This window comes from Schistocerca americana, chromosome 6, assembly GCF_021461395.2.
Source record: "Schistocerca americana isolate TAMUIC-IGC-003095 chromosome 6, iqSchAmer2.1, whole genome shotgun sequence".
Lineage (NCBI taxonomy): Eukaryota > Metazoa > Arthropoda > Insecta > Orthoptera > Acrididae > Schistocerca > Schistocerca americana.
Window position 1 is genome coordinate 334103586 of NC_060124.1, and position 22927 is coordinate 334126512.

Sequence of the window (22927 nt, forward strand, 5' to 3'; positions counted from 1 at the left end):
TTTCCCGCCTATTCATAAATGATTTTTCACTCGCTTCTACATCAAGGGCAGCCAAACCAATAACTAGAACTGACTCGCTTCAGGCACTTGAACTAGATGATGAGAAGTTGGATTATGAATATAGACTTTCTTATTTTGTAGCACTATTTTAAATTATCAACAAAATGCAGTATGTCCGTTTAGGATTATACCGATTTTTGATGTTGAATATTATCTAGATAGCGTTCTTATAATACACGAGAAGAGGGAAGTGACCCAGGTGGTGTGAATTATTTTAAGTAATGGTCTAATGCGTTAAACAGTATTCTTTTTTGTTTGACAGTGCTCTACCCTTCAGCTACTCCACGTAGCCTCACAACCTGATTCAGTATTTCAACATACCATTGGCTACTTCTAAGAACTGAGGCAGGGAAACTAATAATGACACATATTGGGAGAAACAAAGGCCTGTTCCCGTCCGGGCGTCCTGAGTTAGGTTTACCTAAATCAGTTCAGACGAATGCTGAGATGGTTCCTTCAGCAATCCCATAATCAATTTCCTTCCATATCTTTTAGCAATTGAGCCAGCGCCCCGTCTTCAGGGCTGTGCCGGTATGTATGGGGCGTTAAACTTCTTCCAAGGGTGGAATAAAGAGGAGCCACCAGAAAACGTTTAGTAGGTCTATAAAGCGTCCGTGGATGGTTAAACTGAAGAGAACAGTCAGTGAAAGGCAGGTTCCGCGGCTTGGTTTGGCATATAGTTTCAGGTACAATGATTGAATAAAAAGTTTATTTAGACTTTTGCTAGACAATAACACAACCGTCTGAAAAGCTTCTACACAACGTATAAGAATTCCTTATTTATCGGAACGAAATGAATATATTCCTATTTGTAAAAAAAATAATAAAATGACGTGTCAGAAGGCAGTTAATTTGAAGCAATTCATGCGGTGTGACCCAAAGATGGCGATTTTTCTCTGGAGCAGTTGTAAGTTGAAGGAACACGTCCGGCCCACCAAAACTACGGTGTTAGATGCACTTAGAAATGAATAGCATCTCGTAGCACAAAAAGTTAATTTTTCCCACATAGCTGATGAAATTAAAAATAGGATAGTAAAATGCAAGAACGAGGTGACGATTATGTAATGTTCCGTGGCGTTCCTCATGGACGAATACAGCAGTCTCTCTAGAGGCTTTTATCCGAACACCGAGTACACGGTAGCTCTCCTGTCATTCATACCCATTGTGCATTCCTCTGCTGGCGCTTGTTACTACCTTGTCTCTTGTGGAAGAAAGTAGAGAACTGGTCTTGTTGCGTAATCAACACCAGATCGCATGTTTTTCGGCCTTGGAGGTGCATGGCCACTCTAACTTTGTGAATGGAATTCTGTAGGTATCTCTTAAGCTCCATATACGCAATTTATATCCGTGAAGGACAGCGATCAAATACCAGCCCAGCCGTTCACATTTTAGTTTTTCTGTGGTTTTCTTACGTCACTTGAGACGAATGGATCGTTCCTCATATTCATACAGCAAACTCAGTTGGAGTACAGGGAAATCACTACGATCGGATGAAAAATGTGGCGTCTTCCGTTCCTCAAATACCACCAAAAACCGTAAAGGACTACAAATATTCTTCGGTAAGAAACTACATGAACACTAACGCACATAACGGATCGTGCGAAATAAATGGCAATATCACAGCTCCTTCCCTCAGAAAATCACCATTTTTTGCGTCCTTCTCAAACCTTTCAAGCGCCGATGGTAACTTACACTCTGTATCATAGTGCAAAGAAATAAAACTGAGAGCACATTGATGTGCATCATTTTCAGGTTGACCTTAGTACATATGTTTCTTGAGTGGTTGAAGCTTGCAACCGGTTACTCTAGGTTATCTAAATCCAGTATTCAGCCTTATACTCCCCCATCGACTGAGGTTGTGAAGCACTTACAACATTTGATTCACATTCTGGGGCGGTTCTAGGCGCTACAGTCCGGAACCGCGGGACTGCTATGGTCGCAGGTTCGAATCCTGCCTCGGGCATGGATGTGTGTGATGTCGTTAGGTTAGTTAGGTTTAAGTAGTTCTAAGTTCTAGGGGACTGATGACCTAAGATGATAAGTCCCATAGTGCTCAGAGAACCACATTCTGGGGACACAGCATCCAAATCTCCTATGGCCGTATGGGTTTGGGTTTCTCATGGTTTCCTATGCGTAAGTGCCTTTTGAAAGACCATGAAAGATTTTCTACTTTGTTCATGTATTCTCAAGAAATGCTATATTGGTGCCTCCGATGATATTACCATTACGAAGTCAGTCAAAAACAGTGATGTGAAGTGAATAACTCGATGGGGTTCATCACAAAATATTCATTACATTGCAAGTTGAGTGTATCTTAATGGTTCGCACTAGTATCACTTCATCTTCATTGATTTCATCCTTATTGATGTTACAGTTAGGTCTAGTACTGATAGTGGCCACTTGAACTGTCTTCAATGGAGTTGCTATCTGATAATTGGACAGTGAGGTTCTGGAAGGTACTGACAGGGATTTGGAGCCATGCCGACTCCAGTTCCATGGCCAGCTGCACTAGATTTCATGGTTAAGGATCCATGGCGCAAACAGCCTGATTGACATTGTCCACAGATTCTTAATTGGGTTCAAATCCGGAGAGTTCAGTGATCAGGAGAGTGCAGTAAACTCATTCTGTCGCTCTTTGTACTCCGCACATACACTGCGAGCTGTGTGACACGTGGCATTGTCATGCTAGTATATGCCTTCGTGCTAAGGAAAAACAAAGTAGTTGTAAGGGTGGAAATAGTCCCCAAGAATAGATGCATACTAGGGTTGGACCATTGTACCTTTCAGAATGATGAGATCACCCAGAGAATGCCATGAAAATATTCCCCAGACCATAATGCTCTCTACTCCAGCCTGAAACATTCTGACAATTGTTGAAGGGAGTTTGCTTTCAGTCTGATGGGGCATAAAACGTGATTCATCTGAAACAGCCACCTGTCGCCTCTCAGTGGACAACAAGTTGCGGTGCTGGCATGCAGATTCCAGCCTTTGTTGCCAATGAACAGCAGTCAGCATGGATGCGTGTGTGAGGCACCTACTGCAGAGGCCCATTTGCAGCAACTGTCTTTGAGGGGACACTGTTGGTAGCCCCTTGGTTCATCTGGGCAGTCAGCTGCCCAACAGTTGTACATCTATTCATCTGTAAACATCTCTGCAACTGTTGTTCACTCCTGTCATCTATGGCTCACGGCGCACCACTGTTGTCTTGGCGCTAATTTTGGATAGCACCATTTTGCCATGTACAGTTACAACAAACCTTGGTGGTAAGCGAACAGATGAGAAACTTGGCCGTTTTAGAAATGCTTCCACCCATGGCCCAGAATCCAATGACCATGCCCTTTTGGATGTCAGATAAATCGCTCCATTGTTTGCATTACGGCTATGACTATACTGTTGTCAGTGTCCTCCAGACATGTTTTATATACCCTCCACTGCTAATGTTGTCACCTGTGGTGATTACTGCATGTTGATGTTGAACAGAAGCAGTGCTCACATTAGTGTGACTGGATTGTGTGTCAAGGCAGCAACATGCAGATAAAAGGCAGTTGGTGCAAAATGTTTGAGGATACCAAATATTAATGAAGGTTCAAATGTTTGCAATAATGACGAGTATAAACAATAATGTGAAATCATGTCTGAATAAGTATACAAATTCTAGTACCTCCCACCGTGGAAGTTGAACACGCGCCGCAACAAATGGACGTGGCCAGCCCATAGAAGGCTCCGTGTCTGCGGCGGCTCTTCCGCACAGCGGCGTCGCGCAGCGAGGGCACCACCGCTACACCACGTGCAGACCGCGGCCAATAGCCATGTATATAGGGACCCGCTCTGCCCTAGTCCAGTCATTCTGGTACTTGCTCTGGATTGCGTCTCTATCTCAGCGGTATTGCGTTCTGGTCCTTGCTCGTTGTTGACATTTGCTTGGCTCTGGTTCCGAGTGGATTTACTGTTGGTGTTTGGTGTTGTGGTTTCTACAAGCCCCTGTTGTTTATCTCTTCCTTGTTGTATTGGTTATAGTCAGTCGTTGTCGGTTGTTGTCATTGGTCTGTCGTCTGACTTGTCCTTGTGTTTACCCGGTGGTGCATGCTCCACCGCTGGTGGCTTCCCCACCTGGCGGCTCCGATCCCGCAGCCCAAGGCGTTCCCGCGGTTGGTTTTGGTTACAACACAAATAAAGGTTATGTTCTATAAAATAGTGACTAAGCATAATTTGATAAGTGGACTTAGTACTTGGAAAGTAGATTACATACGTCATAATTTCCTAAATATAAACTCACCAGATAATTTAGTGTATGACAGTAGTCCACACATTTTTATCTTTTTAAATATTATCAGGTAAATAGCATTTATGAGCATAGACTTCACCCTCTTGGCCAATATGGAGAAACCGTGCTCATGCAGCGAGCTACCTTTAACTCAGGAGAAGCCACTTCATAGGTACTGAATAAAATTTGACCCCTTCCCACAGTATTTGATTGATTGGGGGCATATAGTGCTGTCGATAGCACTCTGTCTGTTGGATGCAGATGTAAGCTTAACCTTGATCCTTTAAAAAAGGAGATGACCTCACTCCACTCAGGAGGAGCTGCTTCAAATGTTTTATGTCAGTGAATGATCATAGGAATTGGATTCGAAACTAAATGTTTTGGAAATAGTGGGTTTCTGTAGGTTTAAACAAATGTTTTTATGAGTTGATGGGACAAAGTTTTCATTTCATCAAAGAATATTTGTGAACACACTTTTATAATTTTACTAATGTAGGGCACACAGTGTAAGGAAAGAGCATGTGCAGCAAGAACCTAGATCATCCTATAATAGTGTGTAGTGTTTTGTTCAGGATGATTTGAACTTTTGAGGTTCATCAACTCTACTATCTCTTATGATGCCTCGATTACAGCATGGAGTACATCATCTTGTATATGAGAACTTTTATGTATAAATTCAACCCATGTCCCTCAAGGAAAGTGTATAGCAGATACAATTTGTCCAAATCTTTATTATATGTCTCCATAATCTGTAAATTCCAGATAAGATATTATCAATGTTATTAATAAAGTCTGCATAAGAGAAAGCTCAGTCATTGATTACAATTCAGTACATTGGATCATGTCACCAGGAGGATTTATATTTGCAAGTAACGGAATACTGACTAAGGACTGGTCCCTCTCGTACTCCCATTTCTAAGTGCTTCTGAGGACTGAGAGCTGCTAGCCTTTAGTGATGGCACAGCACAATAAAATGTCCTTGGATGACACAGTGAAGGAATTTGTTTATTAATCCATTATGACAGACTTGGCAGAATGCTATCTCAATCTCTAGTAATATTTGACCTAAACTTTGTTCATGTAGCCTCACCCTGTCAAGATGTACTCCACTATCAAGGTTAACAAACTTCAAATGCCATGTTTGGCATGAAAACCAAATTATGTGCACAAAATGTCCCAGGTTATTATCAGTGATAATGAGCTATTCTACTCTAGAACCTTGCGCAGGAAGTTCATTATCATCTGTTAGTCCTATTTGGTATCGGTTCCACAAACTTGCGCAATATTGTAGGATGGGTTACATGAGTGATTTGCAAGCAATCTCCTTTGTAGACTTGCAGTTCACCAGTACTCTATCAATAAATTGAAATCTGCTATCTGCTTTATGCATGACTCAGCCTGTGTGGTCATTCCATATCATCCATACTAAGTGTTACATCCAGGTGTTTGTATTACCATAATAAATTTCAAGCAATGGAAACTCTGGGTAGGAATATAAACAATGTTGGAAAATTTTAGATTGCTACTTACTGTAGAGATAACATGATATGTTGCAGATAGGCAAAATTAAGACACTTACACATAAGCTTTCAGCCACAGCCTTTGTTGGAAAAAGAGAAACACACACTGTTCATTCACACAAGCAAGCACACCTCACACACGCATGAACGCCAACTCTGTCAGCTCGAACCAGAATCTAGAGTTGCTGGAGAGGGCAGTCATGTGTGCATAAGGTGTGCTTGCTTGTGTGGATGAATGGTGTATGTTTATCTTTCTCCAATGAAGGCTGTGGCTGTAAGCTCATATATAAGTGTCTCTTAATTGTGTGCTGTGTGCAACTTAGCACATTATCTTTACAGTAAGTAGCAAACTATCTTTTCCTGCATTGTTCATAACTAATTTTATTATTTTATCTTTTGATTTCATTATAACTTATTCTAAAATAGTAAATATTAAGAACAAATATCATGTAAATAGTCTTCATGGGTTTGCCACCGGATGATATTGTACAAATTCCACAATGTTTCCCTGGGGCAATTGTCTGACATCTTCAGGTGGTTGAATCTTGCTCGTGGCTAGGTACGACTGACAGTATTCAGATGTTGACACCCCAGTATATAGAACATGCACTCAGAGAATATCCAGGCTCAGAAATCACGCATGTGCAATGATTTACAGATAGATGGCACCATACTTAAATGTCCTCTGCTGAATATCACAGAGTAGCTCTCCTGCGGGTGTGCTGTATACTATGTTTAATAAAAGTGTGGCTAGACGTCACTCACTAAAAGACCATACTAGACCAATGTTGTGATGTGTCTGTTACTGAATAAATCTTGATTTTCTCCTTGTGGATAGCATCATGTCCGCAGAAAAGTGTCATAATGGCCCCTTACTGTTAGAGGGCCTGCAGAATCGACATGCAAGATGAGTTGCTGATCCCTTTTTAGGAGCATGGAGAAAAATATTGCCAGCAACCAGGAACAATAACAGACTTTCCAAATAAACATGGAACTACTTCACCAGACAACATGTGACAGTGTTCCACCAGTCGGAACTCATATGACTGAGGTAGCATTCCACTGACCTGGCTTTGTAAGATGCATGCCTAGATTGTCAAACTGGGTGTGTTTACCAAACTCTAGGAACAGCTCTGGCCAGTACTTATGTTGGCCCTAACATTGTATTCACTCGCTGTAATGTTGTAGTAGCACATTTTATTTTGTATTGTATAGAGTAGATTTTGGTCAGTATTTTTCTTCCATTGTCTTGTTGCCTTATTTGGTTTGTCACTACAAGAGTTGTGGGTTTTCTTGTTGCTCTTGCATTTACAACTTAGTGTATGCCAAGAAGGCATTTTTTCTTTAATTATAATAAAGTGTGTTCAAATTGACTGTTGGTTCTTTTTCCTGCTGACCACAGAACACTACAGAAAGCTTGGAGTCGCAAAAAATATCATGTTTGGTGAAGAGCAGGGTTGGGTAGATGAGGCCTGGCATTTTTAATGTAAGGAATATTTTTCCAGATTCAGATTCTTTATGCACTTCATGTGTATTCAAGATGGTGCTCTTGTTGCTTGTTAACATTTTTCAAAAAGATAGGACATATCATTGTGACATCAGTGAGAACTTCATCTTCCAGATCTTAGGCACCCCACAGCTGTCTCAGATGTAATAACTGAGCCAAAGGAGTTCTGTGTTTGGCAATTGCGGAGCATATAATTTTTACCATTACACTAGATTCTTTGTGAACACCAAATTTAACGGTCTTTCAATTTATTAGTAATTGACTACTACCTTCTTACAATTACACCATTTCATTTATATCTGTTATTGTGGATAAATAAAATTCTAGGTCTACGGTGTAATTGTCAGTTGATTCAAGGATTTATTCTGTACATACTGGTTCTTCTTCACTGACAGTAATTTCTGTCAGTGAAAATTTCAAGTTGCACCATGGTTCTGAGTGCATGTGGGCACACTGACAGACAGACTCTCTCTCTCTCTCTCTCTCTCTCTCTCTCTCTCTCTCTCTCCCTGTCTCTTCTCTCCCCCCCTCTCTCCCCCCCTCTCTCTCCATCCCTCCCTCTCTCTCTCTCCTTCTGTTACCAAACTGATGATTCCTTGATGCCTCAGGATGAGCACTATTAAACACTGCTTTTCATCAAGCTGTATTTTAAAATTCATTTTTCCACAATTCAGCTCAGTACTGCCTCAATAGTTCAAAATACACCCATCTGGTTTCTTCTGTAGTTCTTTTGTAGCACTAACATTTCAAAATCTTCTACTCTCTTCTTGTCTGAACCATTCTGAACCATTTGTCATCCATGTTTCACTTCCATACAAGGCTACAATCCATTAAAATATCTCCAGAAAAGACTTCTTAACACTTACATATAGATTCAAATTGCTCTTTTTCAGACATGCTTTTCTTTGCTGTTGACAGTCTGCATTTTACATTATCTCTTCTACAGCCATCATCAATTACTTTGCTACACAAAAAATAAAACTCATTGACTACCTTTAATGTCTCATTTCCTAATCTGATAATATCAGCATCACCTGATTTAATTGGACTGCTTTCCATTATCCTTGTATTACTTTTATAATTATTTGCCTTATAAGACTTCACATTCTACATCATACGAATGGTTTTCTGCCGAAAGATGATCAGTAGAAGTTTAAACTTACTTTCTTAATATCCAACTTCTCTTCTGTTCATATTTAAACCAAAAACCTTTCATATGATGCAGAATGTGAAGTTTTACATTCTGTCAAGATAAGTAAAAAGATGACCCTACAGAAAATCCACAAACACATGACGCAGAACACCGGCCTAGTATTAAATGATCGGACTCAATTTCCTTTTTCCCCAGTGTTAAATTAAGTTTTTGTTACAAATACAAGATTCAAACTGTAAATTCATCTTATTTCTCATAAGTTATTAAATGTATCTCCACAAAAAACCAACTTTTTAGTTAATGTAATTATTTATATGTAACAAAAACATAATGATTACCTATTAAACACTCTGTCATTTTTATATCTTCTGTACAAATAATATCTGTGTAAGTCATACATCATGTTCATCTATGCTTGAAGATGGCATGAGAAGCTGAAAGCCAGTTTGTGATCAAAATAAATATAACTTTGCACAACATTAAGGAATGTTTTCCTTTTTAAACTTACTCATAATTTGTTGTTTGCAGCAACTTCCCAAACAATTGAAACAACTCACACTTCAGATAACTCTTTAAATAATTCAGATGCAAAAACCTTTCTAATGAGATACTTAGCAACAGTATGCATGACCCTCTTTCTTAGTGCACACAATGAGAAAGTTGGGGACTTTTTTGTGCTAATAGTGACTAGCAGCTGACTTTAAGCTTGACCTCTGGTTTGAAGATAACAGAGCTCTCCAGCAGAGATGATGTAACTTGGCTGCTTCCCAGGACTAAGGCATATCTCTCATGGCGATCTCTAAGTCTTTGTTTAAATAGCCATGCAAGTTAATCTGGGATTCATTTCATTTTATTCTTTATGCTACAATCTCAACAAGTAATGAGCTATTACTGTTTCCATTGTGATAAGTATTGGAATAATGTGGATATGATTTTAGGGCAGTTTGAGAACTTTGTCCTTGATAGTTGCATATTTGTATGTCTGTGGCATAGTCCGCATAAAAGATAATCCTTCTCATTAAGAAACTGTGCTGCATTTTCATCACTCACTTGCAAAATTTATTATACCATAAGGCATGAATCTTTTTGAGTTAGTTTGAAAAATAACAGAAAAGATGAATCCCTCATCCTCCAGAAAATAAGTGATCATAATGCCACTCATAACTACAGAAAGATTTTCACCAATTAGGCACTCACTCCTTTATCACTTGAGGCATATTACATTTTGTAAGATACACAGGTTAGTACATATGCACCTTATGATAAAAACAAATCTATGTTTGAAGCACTTATTTAAATGTGTCTACATAATTGACCATGTAATATAGAATTACAGCTGCAAATTTACAGATGCTTCAGTGTTGTGTTACATGAATGAAATGTAAGGACACTATTAAGATCAACATTTGTTTTTAAAAGTCCATGGAACATTTAATTTAAAAACTCATGGTAATGTAATGTCTGTAACACACAGACTATAGTACATACACAAATTATGACAAAAACTATTCTACATTTGAAACAGTTATTTAAATGTGTCTGTGTAAGTGAATTACACCCTACCAGGTGAATCAATTTTTTTTCCAATAAAGGAAGATGAACCTTTTTCTGATTCAATTACATCATCTCCCTTGTGTGAGTATGTCATTTTCTGTCCACTCCTGATACAAAAATGTAAACCACGGACAGAGCAAGAGCTTTAGTCAGCTGCACACTGAAAACATACCACTGACAAAAGCCAGACAGTCCAGAAACAAAGCAAGGTTGTTGTAGGTGTAACAAAATAATGATAGACTAAACACTCTATACAGCATGGAACAATTGCTGACTCTCTTTGCTGGCTGGCTTATATCTAAGATAGTGGCATAGCCCATGTGACACGCTAATCTTGCAATTTAAGGGTGGTTGTGGCGACCTTACTGCTAAGTGCTTGCACGACGCCACTGCTCTCTCAATACCCATAGTAGATAGGGGCACTAAATATTTGTCCTCAAAAGCAACTTTTCAAATATCTCCAATAATTCCAATTCAAACAATATTTCAATAAATCCAGTTCAGACAATATTAAATGCTCTGGCTCCCTGTGACCATACACTCCTATATCCTGTTCATGTCATCATCATCATCATCATCATCATTATTTTCTTTGGGCCTTTGTCCCATGTCAACATGGGGTCGGCCTTGTTACTATGGATTTGGTGATGTTAGTGGCAGAGGATGGCTGCATGCCCTTCCTGTCGCCAACCACTGACCCCTCCGGGATGGAATTAGTGTACCCCAGCTGTCTGCGTCTAGTGTAAGCCATGAAATAGTACAAACGTTTTCAAATGTCTGTGAATTGTGTAACTGAGGTGGGGCATGGGAACCAGCCCAGTGTATTCACCTAGTGGGATGTGGAAAACCACCTAAAAACCTCATCCAGGCTGGCCAGCACACCGGTCCTCATTGTTAATCCGGCGGGTGGACTCGATCCAAGGCCGGCACGCCTACTTAAGTTCAGGAAGCAGCACATTAGCGCCCTCGGCTAACCTGGCAGCTTCTTATATTCTGTTTGTGTAAAAAATAATAATAATTTTCAAGCCATATATGATATTCATTATCCAACATATGCTTCTGTTCGCAAAGGTCTGGAATGATTATTGATTTATTTTACTCTGCATCTCCTTACGCATTTGTTGCAATTATGGTTTTTTAATTACATGGCTTTCTGTGTACTTTGTCTTAACACTTTCTTTGATTTTAGATTCAGTATGGCTTATGTAATTTGTAGAGTCTTAAGCACTGAAAATATTCATGTTAATATTTTTTGCAGGTGGTTGATGCAAATGTGGACCCGGAATGGACGCTGCTGTATTACCTGCGTAACAAACGTATCCTTTTGTGCAACTTGGTGTCATCACTGTGGTGGCTCCAAAGTGAGTTTCTGATTGATGAAATGTGACTGCATTTGGTGTCTGGTCCAGGAAGTCCACTTGGAGTGGCTTAAGCACCAGCCTAAATACAGGGTGTTACAAGAAGGTACGGCCAAACTTTCAGGAAACATTCCTCACACACAAATAAAGAAAAGATATTATGTGGACATGTGTCTGGAAACGCTTAATTTCCATATTAGAGCTCATTTTAGTTTTGTCAGTATGTACCGTACTTCCTCAATTCACCAGTTGGCCCAATTGAAGGAAGTTAATGTTGACTTCGGTGCTTGTGTTGACATGCAACTCATTGCTCTACAGTAATAGCATCAAGCACATCAGTGCGTAGCATCAACAGGTTAGTGTTCATCACGAACGTGGTTTTGCAGCCAGTGCAATGTTTACAAATGCAGAGTTGGCAGATGCCCATTTGATGTATGGATTAGCACGGGGCAATAGCCGTGGTGTGGTACATTTGTATTGAGACAGATTTCCAGAACGATGGTGTCCCGATAGGAAGATGTTTGAAGCAATTGATTGGTGTCTTAGGGAGCACGGAAGATTCCAGCCTATGACTCGCGACTGGGGAAGACCTAGAATGATGAGGATACCTGCAATGGACGAGGCAATTCTTCATGAAATTGGCGATAACCCTGATGTCAGCGTCAGAGAAGTTGCTGCTGTACAAGGTAACGTTGACCATATCACTGTATGGAGAGTGCTACAGGAGAACCAGTTGTTTCCGTACCATGTACAGCTTGTGCAGGCACTATCAGCAGCTGATTGGCCTCCACGGGTACACTTCTGCGAATGATTCATCCAACAATGTGTCAATCCTCATTTCAGTGCAAATGTTCTCTTTATGGATGAGGCTTCATTCCAATGTGATCAAATTGTAAATTGTCACAATCAACATGTGTGGGCTGACGAGAATCCGCACGCAATTGAGAAATCACATCATCAACACAGATTTTCTGTGAACGTTTGGGCAGGCGTTGTTGGTGATGTCTTGATGGGGCCCCATGTTCTTCCACCTACACTCAATGGAGCACGTTATCATGATTTCATATGGGATACTCTACCTGTGTTGCTAGCACATGTGCCTCTACAAGAATGACACAACATGTGGTTCATGCACGATGGAGCTCCTGCACATTTCGGTCGAAGTGTTCGTACGCTTCTCAGCAACAGATTCAGTGACCAATGGATTGGTAGAGGCGGACCAATTCCATGGCCTCCACGCTCTCCTGACCTCAACCCTCTTGACTTTCATTTATGGGGGCATTTGAAAGCTCTTGTCTACGCAACCCCGGTACCAAATGTAGAGACTCTTTGTGCTCGTATTGTGGATGGCTGTGATACAATATGCCATTCTCCAGGGCTCCATCAGCACATCAGGGATTCCATGCGACGGAGTGTGGATACATGTATCCTCGCTAACGGAGGACATTTTGAACATTTCCTGTAACAAAGTGTTTGAAGTCACGCTGGTACGTTCTGTTGCTGTGTGTTTCCATTCTGTGATTAATGTGATTTGAAGAGAAGTAATAAAATGAGCTCTAACATGGAAAGCAAGTGTTTTCGGACACATGTCCACATATTTTCTTTCTTTGTGTGTGAGGAATGTTTCCTGAAAGTTTGGCCGTACCTTTTTGTAACACCCTGTATAGCCCAAGCACCAGGATACCCTAAACATTACATATAGTCACATGGCCCACGAAGGAGGTTTGGTCCATGGGAACAATGCCCTCTTTGGCATCTGGGATACTGTCTGGTGACAATGTGGACCATGGTCATTTTGTATCTGTCTGTGGGAAGGCTTGGCCCTTGCAGTTATATGACTGCTTCCTTTGAATATATTTTTGGGTGTTGGCTGGGTAGGTACAAGGCCTGAGGTAGAACAAAAAAAAGAAATCTGACAAGTTCACTAGCTGATCACTGACACGAAACATTACGTCATCACTGTGGCATCTCCAAAGTGAGTTTCTGATTGGTGGACTGTGACTGCATTTGGTGCCTCACCCAGGAAGGTCACTCTGAGTGGCTTTAGCACTGGTGTAAGCACTACATCCATTCACATGGCCCACCGAGGAGAATAGGTCCGTGGGGCCAGTACCCTCTATCAGCACCTGGAATGCTGTCTGGTGACTGTGTGGTCCATGGTCATATTGTGTTTCTCTGTGGGAAGGCTGTCCCTGACAATTATGTGTCTGCTTCCCTTGAATATATTTTTGGTTGCTGGCTGGAAAGGTCCTAGGCATTGCCACAGTATGAGCCACTTTTATATACTTTGAATCTTGCCTCTGCTGAGTGTCCTCAATAATATGAAGCAGTGGTGTCCGTATTGTATGGGTATATGCAATTATATATTCTTCTTCCATGTTCTCTTCTTCTTCTGTAACACTACAGGCAGTTTGAAGAGGTGAAAGCATAGCAAACATATGAAATGGTAGGTAAATATTGAAAACTTTCTGTTGTCATCTTCATATTATCTGGTGTAAATATATCGATTAAGAAACTTTTTGAGTGAATTTCACAAATCTGAAAATGTTCATGTGTGATAAATGATAGTCATCAAGAACACACACAGTATCCAAACAAGGGATGGGGGGAGCTGTGCAAGTAATTTTAGTTCTATGGAGGGGCAAGAGATGGAGTTTACAAAGCACAATTTCTTACTCAAAAAGCTCAAAACTATCGATTCACAGCAATGAAAAGCTCTTAGGTTTTCAGCTAGGTGGTGATGTTGAGAAACTGTGAGGTTTTGAGGAGTGTCATACTCATCATGCTCAAAACTTGTCAAAGCTTCATTGTAGCATAACTCCCAGCTGAAAACATAGGACCTTTCATCAGTGGTACAAACTGGGAAAGTCTACAGCCATTGATTCACTTAGTTTAGCAGTTACCAGGCATACAATACCTACTACTTTGTGATAGGTATCTGTTGCATGTGTGCCTCTTTTAATGAACACCAATTAAGTGCAAATAAATCACACAAAATAATTGATCCTGATTTTCGTGAACACAGACATTTGTTAGACTCAAATAAATTCCTCTGTCTGTCACAGGAAACAAAAATACTGTCAGAAATGGGACAAATTAAACATCAAATTGGAAATTAACCCAGGGGCAAGAGGGATTTGGAGCTCATTTTCCTTTCAGATGGCTTAAACAAGGGCCATTTGTAAGGAATGACTTACAGAACAGTATGTCATGTCAATAAGACTCATTAAATCATGTTCTTTTATAGTGTCACTTCTTTGTGCTACAATTGTACAGCTTTTTTTTTTTTTTTTTTTTTTTTTTTTTTTTTTTTTTTTTTTTTGCAAGAAAAGAGTAATCTCAAATATCTTAGCTGTAAAATGCACTTCTATGTCAGTTTATATTTTCCTTAACTCTTCAACAGTTCGGCTATGTGGCACAAAGCTTGGTTGTGCCGAAGGTGGCTGTGGAGCATGCACTGTCATGATTTCAAAGTATGATCATAAACTCAACAAAGTAATGTATCCTTTTACAGTGCCAACATAACAGGAACAAAGCTGACATGATACGAGGCACTCTGAATAATTTTTTGCTTGTGAATTTTAAAATTTTCCCGGTGAATTGACTGTTCAAACAAATTTCGGGCATTGAACGATGACTGGCTGCAAGCCCGAAATTTGTTTGAACAATTTTTTGGTTGTTTTTTCTAAATCTAAAGAGTAATTGCAGAGTGCTACAACTGTTTGTAGTGCAGTCTTTCTAGTGGTGATCCACAAAGATTTGAGAGTAAATTACACCTAGGGTAGATGGTAGCCTCACGTTGCATGCAAAATATCAGTAGGAAATAATAAGCATGTAGTATATTGATCTGCAACAAACTCATAACACACGTAGTTCATCATAAGTTTGCATCACGGAATTAAAGCAAATATCATAAATATAGAGCATTCAACCAACACAGTACAATTAAATCTCTGCTGTGGGATTATGCATGATTATTTCATGTGAAAGGACATATGATTCAGTATGCAAGGTATTTGTAGGACAACTAGAAGTAATCCACTTAGGAATTGGCAGCCATCTGCTAACATGTAGAAACAAGTAAAACTGCTAGTTTTTAAAACTGTGGACTCCTTCTTCTGGCAGAAGAAAGTAAAGGAGAACAAGAGAATGGAAGGATTTAAGCAAAAAGTAAAGTCATCCAGGACCCTGGGTGGGTCAGGGTACACTTATTAGCAGAAGTATCTGAAAACTGGTGAAAAATACAGTAGGAAAGTCAGTGATGAGTGGAAAAACCTTGTAAATATTACAAAAAGAAGGAGAAATTAAATACATGATAAATGGTACAGAGGATGAAAAAATAATTTAAGTGAAATGTGAAGACCCTGAACAGAGACAACAAAAGAAGAAAAAAGAACAACCCTAGAAAATTGTGACAAATGTATGCCAGGTAAGACCAAGAATATTTGTAGCAAGAGTCCATCTGTAAAGTTCTGAGGAACTGACACGAGGAGAGATAATGTAGATAACATAAATGGTAAAACAGCAAAAAGTCGTGAGTATCATGTTGCACAATGTGTTCTGCAGTGGGCTACTGTGTGTGGTCACTATACACTTCATGTACATTCATTATTATAGACAACTTTATCATAGTTTTGTGTGTTTATAAAAGGCTGGGCTCAAGGCTGCACTCAAGTTGGTATATGAAAAGTTTAATGGTGATGCTTCCTCTCATGGAACAGATTTTGCCAGTAACATGGCTGATTTATGTAATGATAGATAAGTCTAAAATCTTACAGCAAAAGTATTAATAGGGAAAGAATCACAGTGGAAGCAAATGACTTCAAAAGGAGAATAAGTTATCAAAAAGTGTTGGGAAAATAGGAAAAGCAGTCCTAGGGCAATGGTGGCCAGGGAGAATATTTTATAGAGTGGTCCTCATTTAAAACTCATAACCCTGCTGAAGTTTTTTATGATTTGCAGAAGTGCTGCTACTCCAAAGAAACGTCCTGCTCATACATTTAGGAAGACTGGAGAAGTCTGCTTACAAAGTACCATTTGAATGAAGTGGAACATTAAAAATTCGTTTGGTAAGTGTACATGAATAGAGAGCCACAAGGGAATTATCAGGTGTTAGGAAGGCAAGAGGTACCAGAAATGAAATTGCTACAATTAGTTTGTTAAAGGAAAAAAAAGAACAGAGATTATTTGTAGGATCTGAATGTATGCTTCATGGACTACATCAAAACATTTGACTGTATAAACTACTAAAACTTGCTGGAAGTACTAGAAATTATGGGGATATGAGAGCACCTGATGCAGTTAATGAGAAAACTAAATAAAAGTGAAGAAGCTGCAGTTAACTGTAACAATGATACACAGAAAATTTTGGAATAGGAAGGGAGTCAACAATGCTCTATTAAATCTAGATTTCTCCTTAACTTAGTTGATGGATAAAAAATGAACTCTGCGGGCCTAACAGTATGAAACTGGTATTAGAATCAGAAATCAAATAATAAAAAAACTTAAGGTATGCTTGTGAAACAATACACACTGATCAGCCAGAAAATTATGACTACTTACCTAATAGCTGGTATGTCCACCTTTGGCTCAGATAACAGTGGTGACACAGCATGGAATGAAAGCAGTGAGGCCTTGGTAGGCCGCCGGAGGGAGCTGGCACCGCATCTGCTCACGTATGTCACCTAAGTCCCGTAAATTCTGGAGAGGGGACGATGAGCTCTGATATTCAATCACATCCCAGATGTTTTTGATCAAGTTCAGATCTGGCAAGCTGGGGAGCCAGCACATCAGTTGAAACTCACCACTATGTTCCTCAAACCATTCCATCACACTCCTGGCCTTGTGAGATGGTGCATTATCCAGCTGAAAAATGCCACTGCCATCGGGAAACATGATCATCATGAAAGGGGGTACGTGGTCTGCAACTAGTGTAAATACTCCTTGGCTGTAATGGTGCCTTGCATGAGCTCCACTGGACCTGTGGATCCCCATGTGAACATTCCCTAGAGCATAATGGAGTCGCTGCCAGCTTGTCGCCATTCCACAGTACAGGAGTCAAGCAGCTGTTTCTGTGGAAGATGACAAATCTGCACCCTCCCATCCGCATGATGAAGAAGGTATTGGGACCCATCAGACCATGTAACACTCTGCCACTGCACCAATGGCCAGTGCTGATGGTCATGTGCCTATTTCAGTAGTAGTTGCTGACATCATGGTTTTAACATTGGCACATCCATGAGTCATTGGCTGCAGAGGCCCATTTTTAGGAGTGTTCAATGCAATGTGTATTCAGACACACTCTTATTCTGCCCAGCATTAAAGTCTGATGTCAGTTCTGCCATGGTTCACCACCTGTCCTGTTTTACCAATCAGCCCAGCCTACAAAGTCCAACATCTGTATCAAGGGGTGGCTGCCCAATCACATGACATCTGGACATGGTTACACCATGTGTTGAAGAGACTCACTACAATTCTTCTCAAATACCTGAAAAGTCATGCAGTTTCTGAAATGCTCATGGTGAACCTCCAGCCTATCACATTCTGCCATTGGTCAAACACAGATATATTGCATGCCTTTCCTGTTCTACACAAAGACAGCACACTCATTGATACTACGTGCAATGTGTGTGTGTCTGACTAGCACTCATTCCTCACCAGTGATGCTGCTATCACCTGGACAGGTATATATCAATAGTAGGTTGGTGGTCATAATGTTCTGGCTGATCAGTGTATATCTCTGAAACTGAAGAATACATTAAAATATGTTACATTAAAAATGAAAAATCAGGAAGAAAGGAGATCCAGAAGGAGTTGACCAGCTAATCTGTGTGATTTGTAAGTGGCTGTCAATCTTATCCTTGGTCATAGTTTGACAGTGGCCATTCAGTCATATGGACAGTTGAGATATGTTCATTCTAGTATAGAAAGTTGTGCTTTAGTTGCAGCATATGTGGTATAGGTGTATGATATGGCCACTTTTGCAAGTGGCCTTGTCTTATATGGGATGTTGGTCAAGGGCTTGATGGGTACGTTGTGTGGTAATAAAAGAGTTAAATGTTTCACCTGGATCATCCCAAGTATCAAGTGACTGGGAGCAGGAGTGCTATCTGGATGTTTCATAGAAGAGGTGGAAGAATGCTGCTGTAGACAGAGTAAAAAGAATTTTGTTAAGTCATTCCTGCATATAGAATCATTGTATGTCAAAACACATTTTATTCCCATAGCTTTATTCACAGATAATTCCTTGACTATGAATAAGTCATTTAGCAGCAAATGCCTGCCTAGCACCAGTATGTGCAATGCATGGTCTAGCAGTCACAACAGTGGAAGGCATTGGAAGCACAAAGACTCGTTTACACCCAGTGCAAGAAAGGATTGCAAAAGCACATGGTTCACAGTGTGGCTTCTGTACTCCAGGAATCGTTATGTCAATGTACACATTGCTTCGGAACAAAAGTTGTCCCACAATGGATGACCTCGAAGTAGCATTCCAAGGTATGGTTCAGTGACACAAACTCCTTTCTTTCCATACTTTTAAAAATTGCTTTATTATTTAAGACACATAATACTGTTACAAGATTTTATGTATTTCAATATTTTGTATTCAGCATTAATCATAATGGTTGGAGTCAAGAGAAATACAATGTCACTAAAGTATCTGATTAGTTTCCATCTTCTTAAGTTAACAGATTTAATTTCTAGCACAAACTACCACAAATATAACTGCTTGCTATGTCATTTGGTTAGCCTGACATCCACTAACTTAATACACATGAAAATGGGGAAGAACATAGTGTCATGTTTCTACAAGTCATGTTAAGTCATTAGTAATGACTTATTCTTTTCCCCAGAACAATATGTTTTAGATGGATAATTGAGGCCAACTTGTATGTTTGTATGGTGAATGCAGAAAATTCTGAAAGCATATTCTGGTTCACAAGCATCTGACTTCACAGTTTTCTTGAAGCAGCTCTGTGGGACTTTTTCTCCCATTTACATTACAATCACATTTCAGCGTTCTCACCAATTCCTTTAATAATCAAATCATAATTGCTATTGTAAGCACATATGTGGCAGGAATGTTTAGCACATGAAAGATCAGTTTCTTTAAAACTGTATCTGATAGTTCCTTGACAAAGAATGCTGTCATAATTCTTTGAATTGTAATAAAATTTCACATCTAGTGTGAATCTAATGACAAAGAATACCACATAAATTAATGGTTGGTACTTGCATATAGTTATAAAACTTTACAGCTGTTGACCATTTCCAGTCTGCCACTGGCAACAACACCTGTGGACCTATATTGTGCTAGCTGGAAACACAATGCTGGCACAATGTAGGCACACCAGTGTGTGTGTGTGTGTGTGTGTGTGTGTGTGTGTGTGTGTGTACTCTAGCTCGTCAAACGATTACGTCTGAAAGCTAGCAAATTTTTCAGTCTCTTTTTGTGTGCCTTTCAACAACTCAACATTTCTGCAGTTTGGTGTGTTGTCTCCTTTGTTCTGGCACAACTTTCCTTATTATAATTGATTTATGTACTGATGAAGAGTAATGTTCTTGTGGCAACAGCAATCTCTTTTAAATCATATTTAAAAATATGTAAATGAATTACGTATATTTTCAGTGAAGGGACTGCACATGTATGGGGCATATTTTGAACTGCTGTTAAAATGTGCTACATTTTACAATAGCCATTTTGAACACCATGAGAAACAAAGACTATCAGTGATGTAGTGATTATTAATATAAAGAGAAGTTTGTTTCCATCCAGTTTTTTACTCTACAAGAACACTTTCCATCTGTACATTTGTTTTGGACTTGTAATTTAAACAAATTAATGGAATTAAATGTGGGTCCATTTTCATGGCAGCCATTCTGATATGTGCTGCATGAGCAAAGAGATTTTAGGTTTATTATTTGGAGATGTTAATGGAGGCAATAAGCCCAATCACCACTCTAGCAGGTCTGGGAAATTAACCTATAAGAACCCATGACTTACGGGTATGCTTAATCATCAAACATTGTTTTGAACTATTTGAGACAATTTCTGTAGCAGCTATTTTTTGTTTTATTTATTTGTCCATCCATCATGAAGCATTTACAGGTAATTAATGTTGTCATGAATAATTTAAGAACATCTTTTGCAATGGAGATTGACATTCCATAGCAGTGCACATTATTTACTAATTTATGCATGGCCAAATAACAAGTATCTATATGTAAAAGAATACTCTGCAATAACAGATACGTCATGTCTTGAATGAGGGTGCAATTAGTTTTACCACTCATTTATTAATTTATTGTCTTTTGAACAGTTTTCTAATTCTTCAAGCATGCTGAAAGGCTTTTTATTTAGCTATTTTTGTGTTTTACTTTTAAAAACTTTTAGTGAGATATGAAATATCTGGGAATATAACGTATTGAAAAATTTACACCCAGAGATTAATAACTACAGTGTATTTTCTTAATTTTAGTTGTAGATACATCTATCTTGAATGCTTCATGAGTAATATGTTGGTGTAAAGGTTGTTCAGATACAAAAGTCATTGGCACTGTGCTATTGCACAAAAGTTACAATCACAAGAAAGACTGCATGACGCTGTTCAGAGTGGTACAATCATAATTTCATCAGTTTTTCAAGTAGTGGGATGTAATTTTATGGAATAATGAGTCCTGGTGCATGAGGTGCCACTCAGCCAGACTGGGAGTAAGCTAAATTGGTAAAACTATTATTGCAGTATTTACCTGAGTGTTATAGCTACAGTGAAATTCTGTGAGTTTGTTGGGTCGTCTGGACCTGTTTTACTTGGTTAGTGATTAGACTATTCATTTTGGTTATTAATAAGAGGGTTGTCTGTAAGTTTATATGAAAACTTCCGAGGCAGTTGCATATTTTCAGTGACATTTTTATATCATCATGATAATTATTCAATCTGGGAAGCAAGCACAATGGTTCAAGGCTCAAAGAAAATCAAGTGTATATTTTGCTGAACTGTTTTCTTTTATTAATTAATTAATTTCTCTTTTTGCATAGAGTTAACAAAGACGACTTTTGCAAATGTCAGTATTGTTTTCTGTCATTTTGAGAATTTATTGTAAAATACAAACAAAACAGATAAGTGATATAATTTAAGAAACTGCAATACACACACACAAAAGAGAGAGTCAAGCCACAAAAGTAGGTATACTATTAAAATATGTCTTATTTCTAATAAAAACTGTAAGATCACATATTTTCAACTGAAAATTCAGAAAATGAGTGTAAACATTTCTTTGTCAGGAATAGTTTAAGCTTCTTTTTGAAGATATTTCCATCATGCACACATAAGTCTTTTGGAAATTTGTTAAACCAGATTTGAGCACTGATGTATGGACTGTGGTGTGTTATTTGTAGATTAATACTTCGTCTAAAGTAGTTACTTTTATTTCTACGATTGTGATCATGTATGTCATTGCATTTTCTAGAATCTTTTTGATGACATACAAAAACTTAAATTATCTTATACAAATACAAGGACTATAATGTAGGGTACTTATGTTGCACAAAAACCGCTCTACAGGAATCATGATGATCTAAACCATCCTTTATTTTAATTACCTTCTTCTGCAGCAACATTAATCTATTGATGTGTGTATCTGCAGCACAGCTCCATAATTCAATACCACAAATGAAATGAAATGTCATGTGCCTAGGGCCTCCCGTCAGGTAGACTGGTTGCCTGGTGCAAGTCTTTTGAGTTGATGTCACTTTGGTGACTTGTGTGTCAATGAGGATGATATGATGATGGAGGCAACACAACAACCAGTCCTTGAGCTGATAAAATCTCTGATCCAGTTGGGAATTGAACCCGGGCCCTTTGCACAACATTTGGCCGCACTGATCACTCAGCTATCGAGGCAGACTCAATACTACAATTTAGCAAAGGATATATTGTTCCATAGTAAACAGTTCTGATAGTACTGTTTGCAACTATTTTGCTAGGTGACTGAGTAGATATAATCCACTACTAATCTTCCTGCATACAAAGTTAATATGATTTGACTATCACAAGTTTTCATCTCAGTGTAGTGTATTCTTCTTGAAGTCTGAGGGTATTTCGCCTGTCTCATACATCTTGCTCACCAGATGGTAGAGTTTTGTCAGGACTGGCTCTCCCAAGGCCGTCAGTAGTTCTAATGGAATGTAGTCTACTCCCGGGGCCTTGTTCCGACTCAGGTCTTTCAGTGCTCTGTCAAACTCTTCACACAGTATCGTATCTCCCATTTCATCTTTATCTACATCCTCTTCCATTTCTATAATATTGTCCTCAAGTACATCGCCCTTGTATAGACCCTCTATATACTCCTTCCACCTTTCTGCTTTCCCTTCTTTGCTTAGAACTGGGTTTCCATCTGAGCTCTTGATATTCATACAAGTGGCTCTCATTTCTCCAAAGGTCTCTGTAATTTTCCTGTAGGCAGTATCTATCTTGCCCCTAGTGAGATAAGCCTCTAGATCCTTACATT

The 22927-nt window shown here is 39.1% G+C and overlaps 1 protein-coding gene across 1 annotated transcript in view; it reads left to right on the plus strand.

Moving 5' to 3' along the window:
- LOC124619292 (xanthine dehydrogenase) overlaps positions 1–22927 on the plus strand; it is a 244797-nt gene that overhangs the window by 115562 nt on the left and 106308 nt on the right. The window contains exons 2-4 of the mRNA XM_047145566.1: positions 11317–11374; positions 14820–14916; positions 18678–18913. Of these exons, the coding sequence (XP_047001522.1) occupies positions 11317–11374; positions 14820–14916; positions 18678–18913 (391 nt within the window). The remainder of the gene's footprint in view (positions 1–11316; positions 11375–14819; positions 14917–18677; positions 18914–22927) is intronic.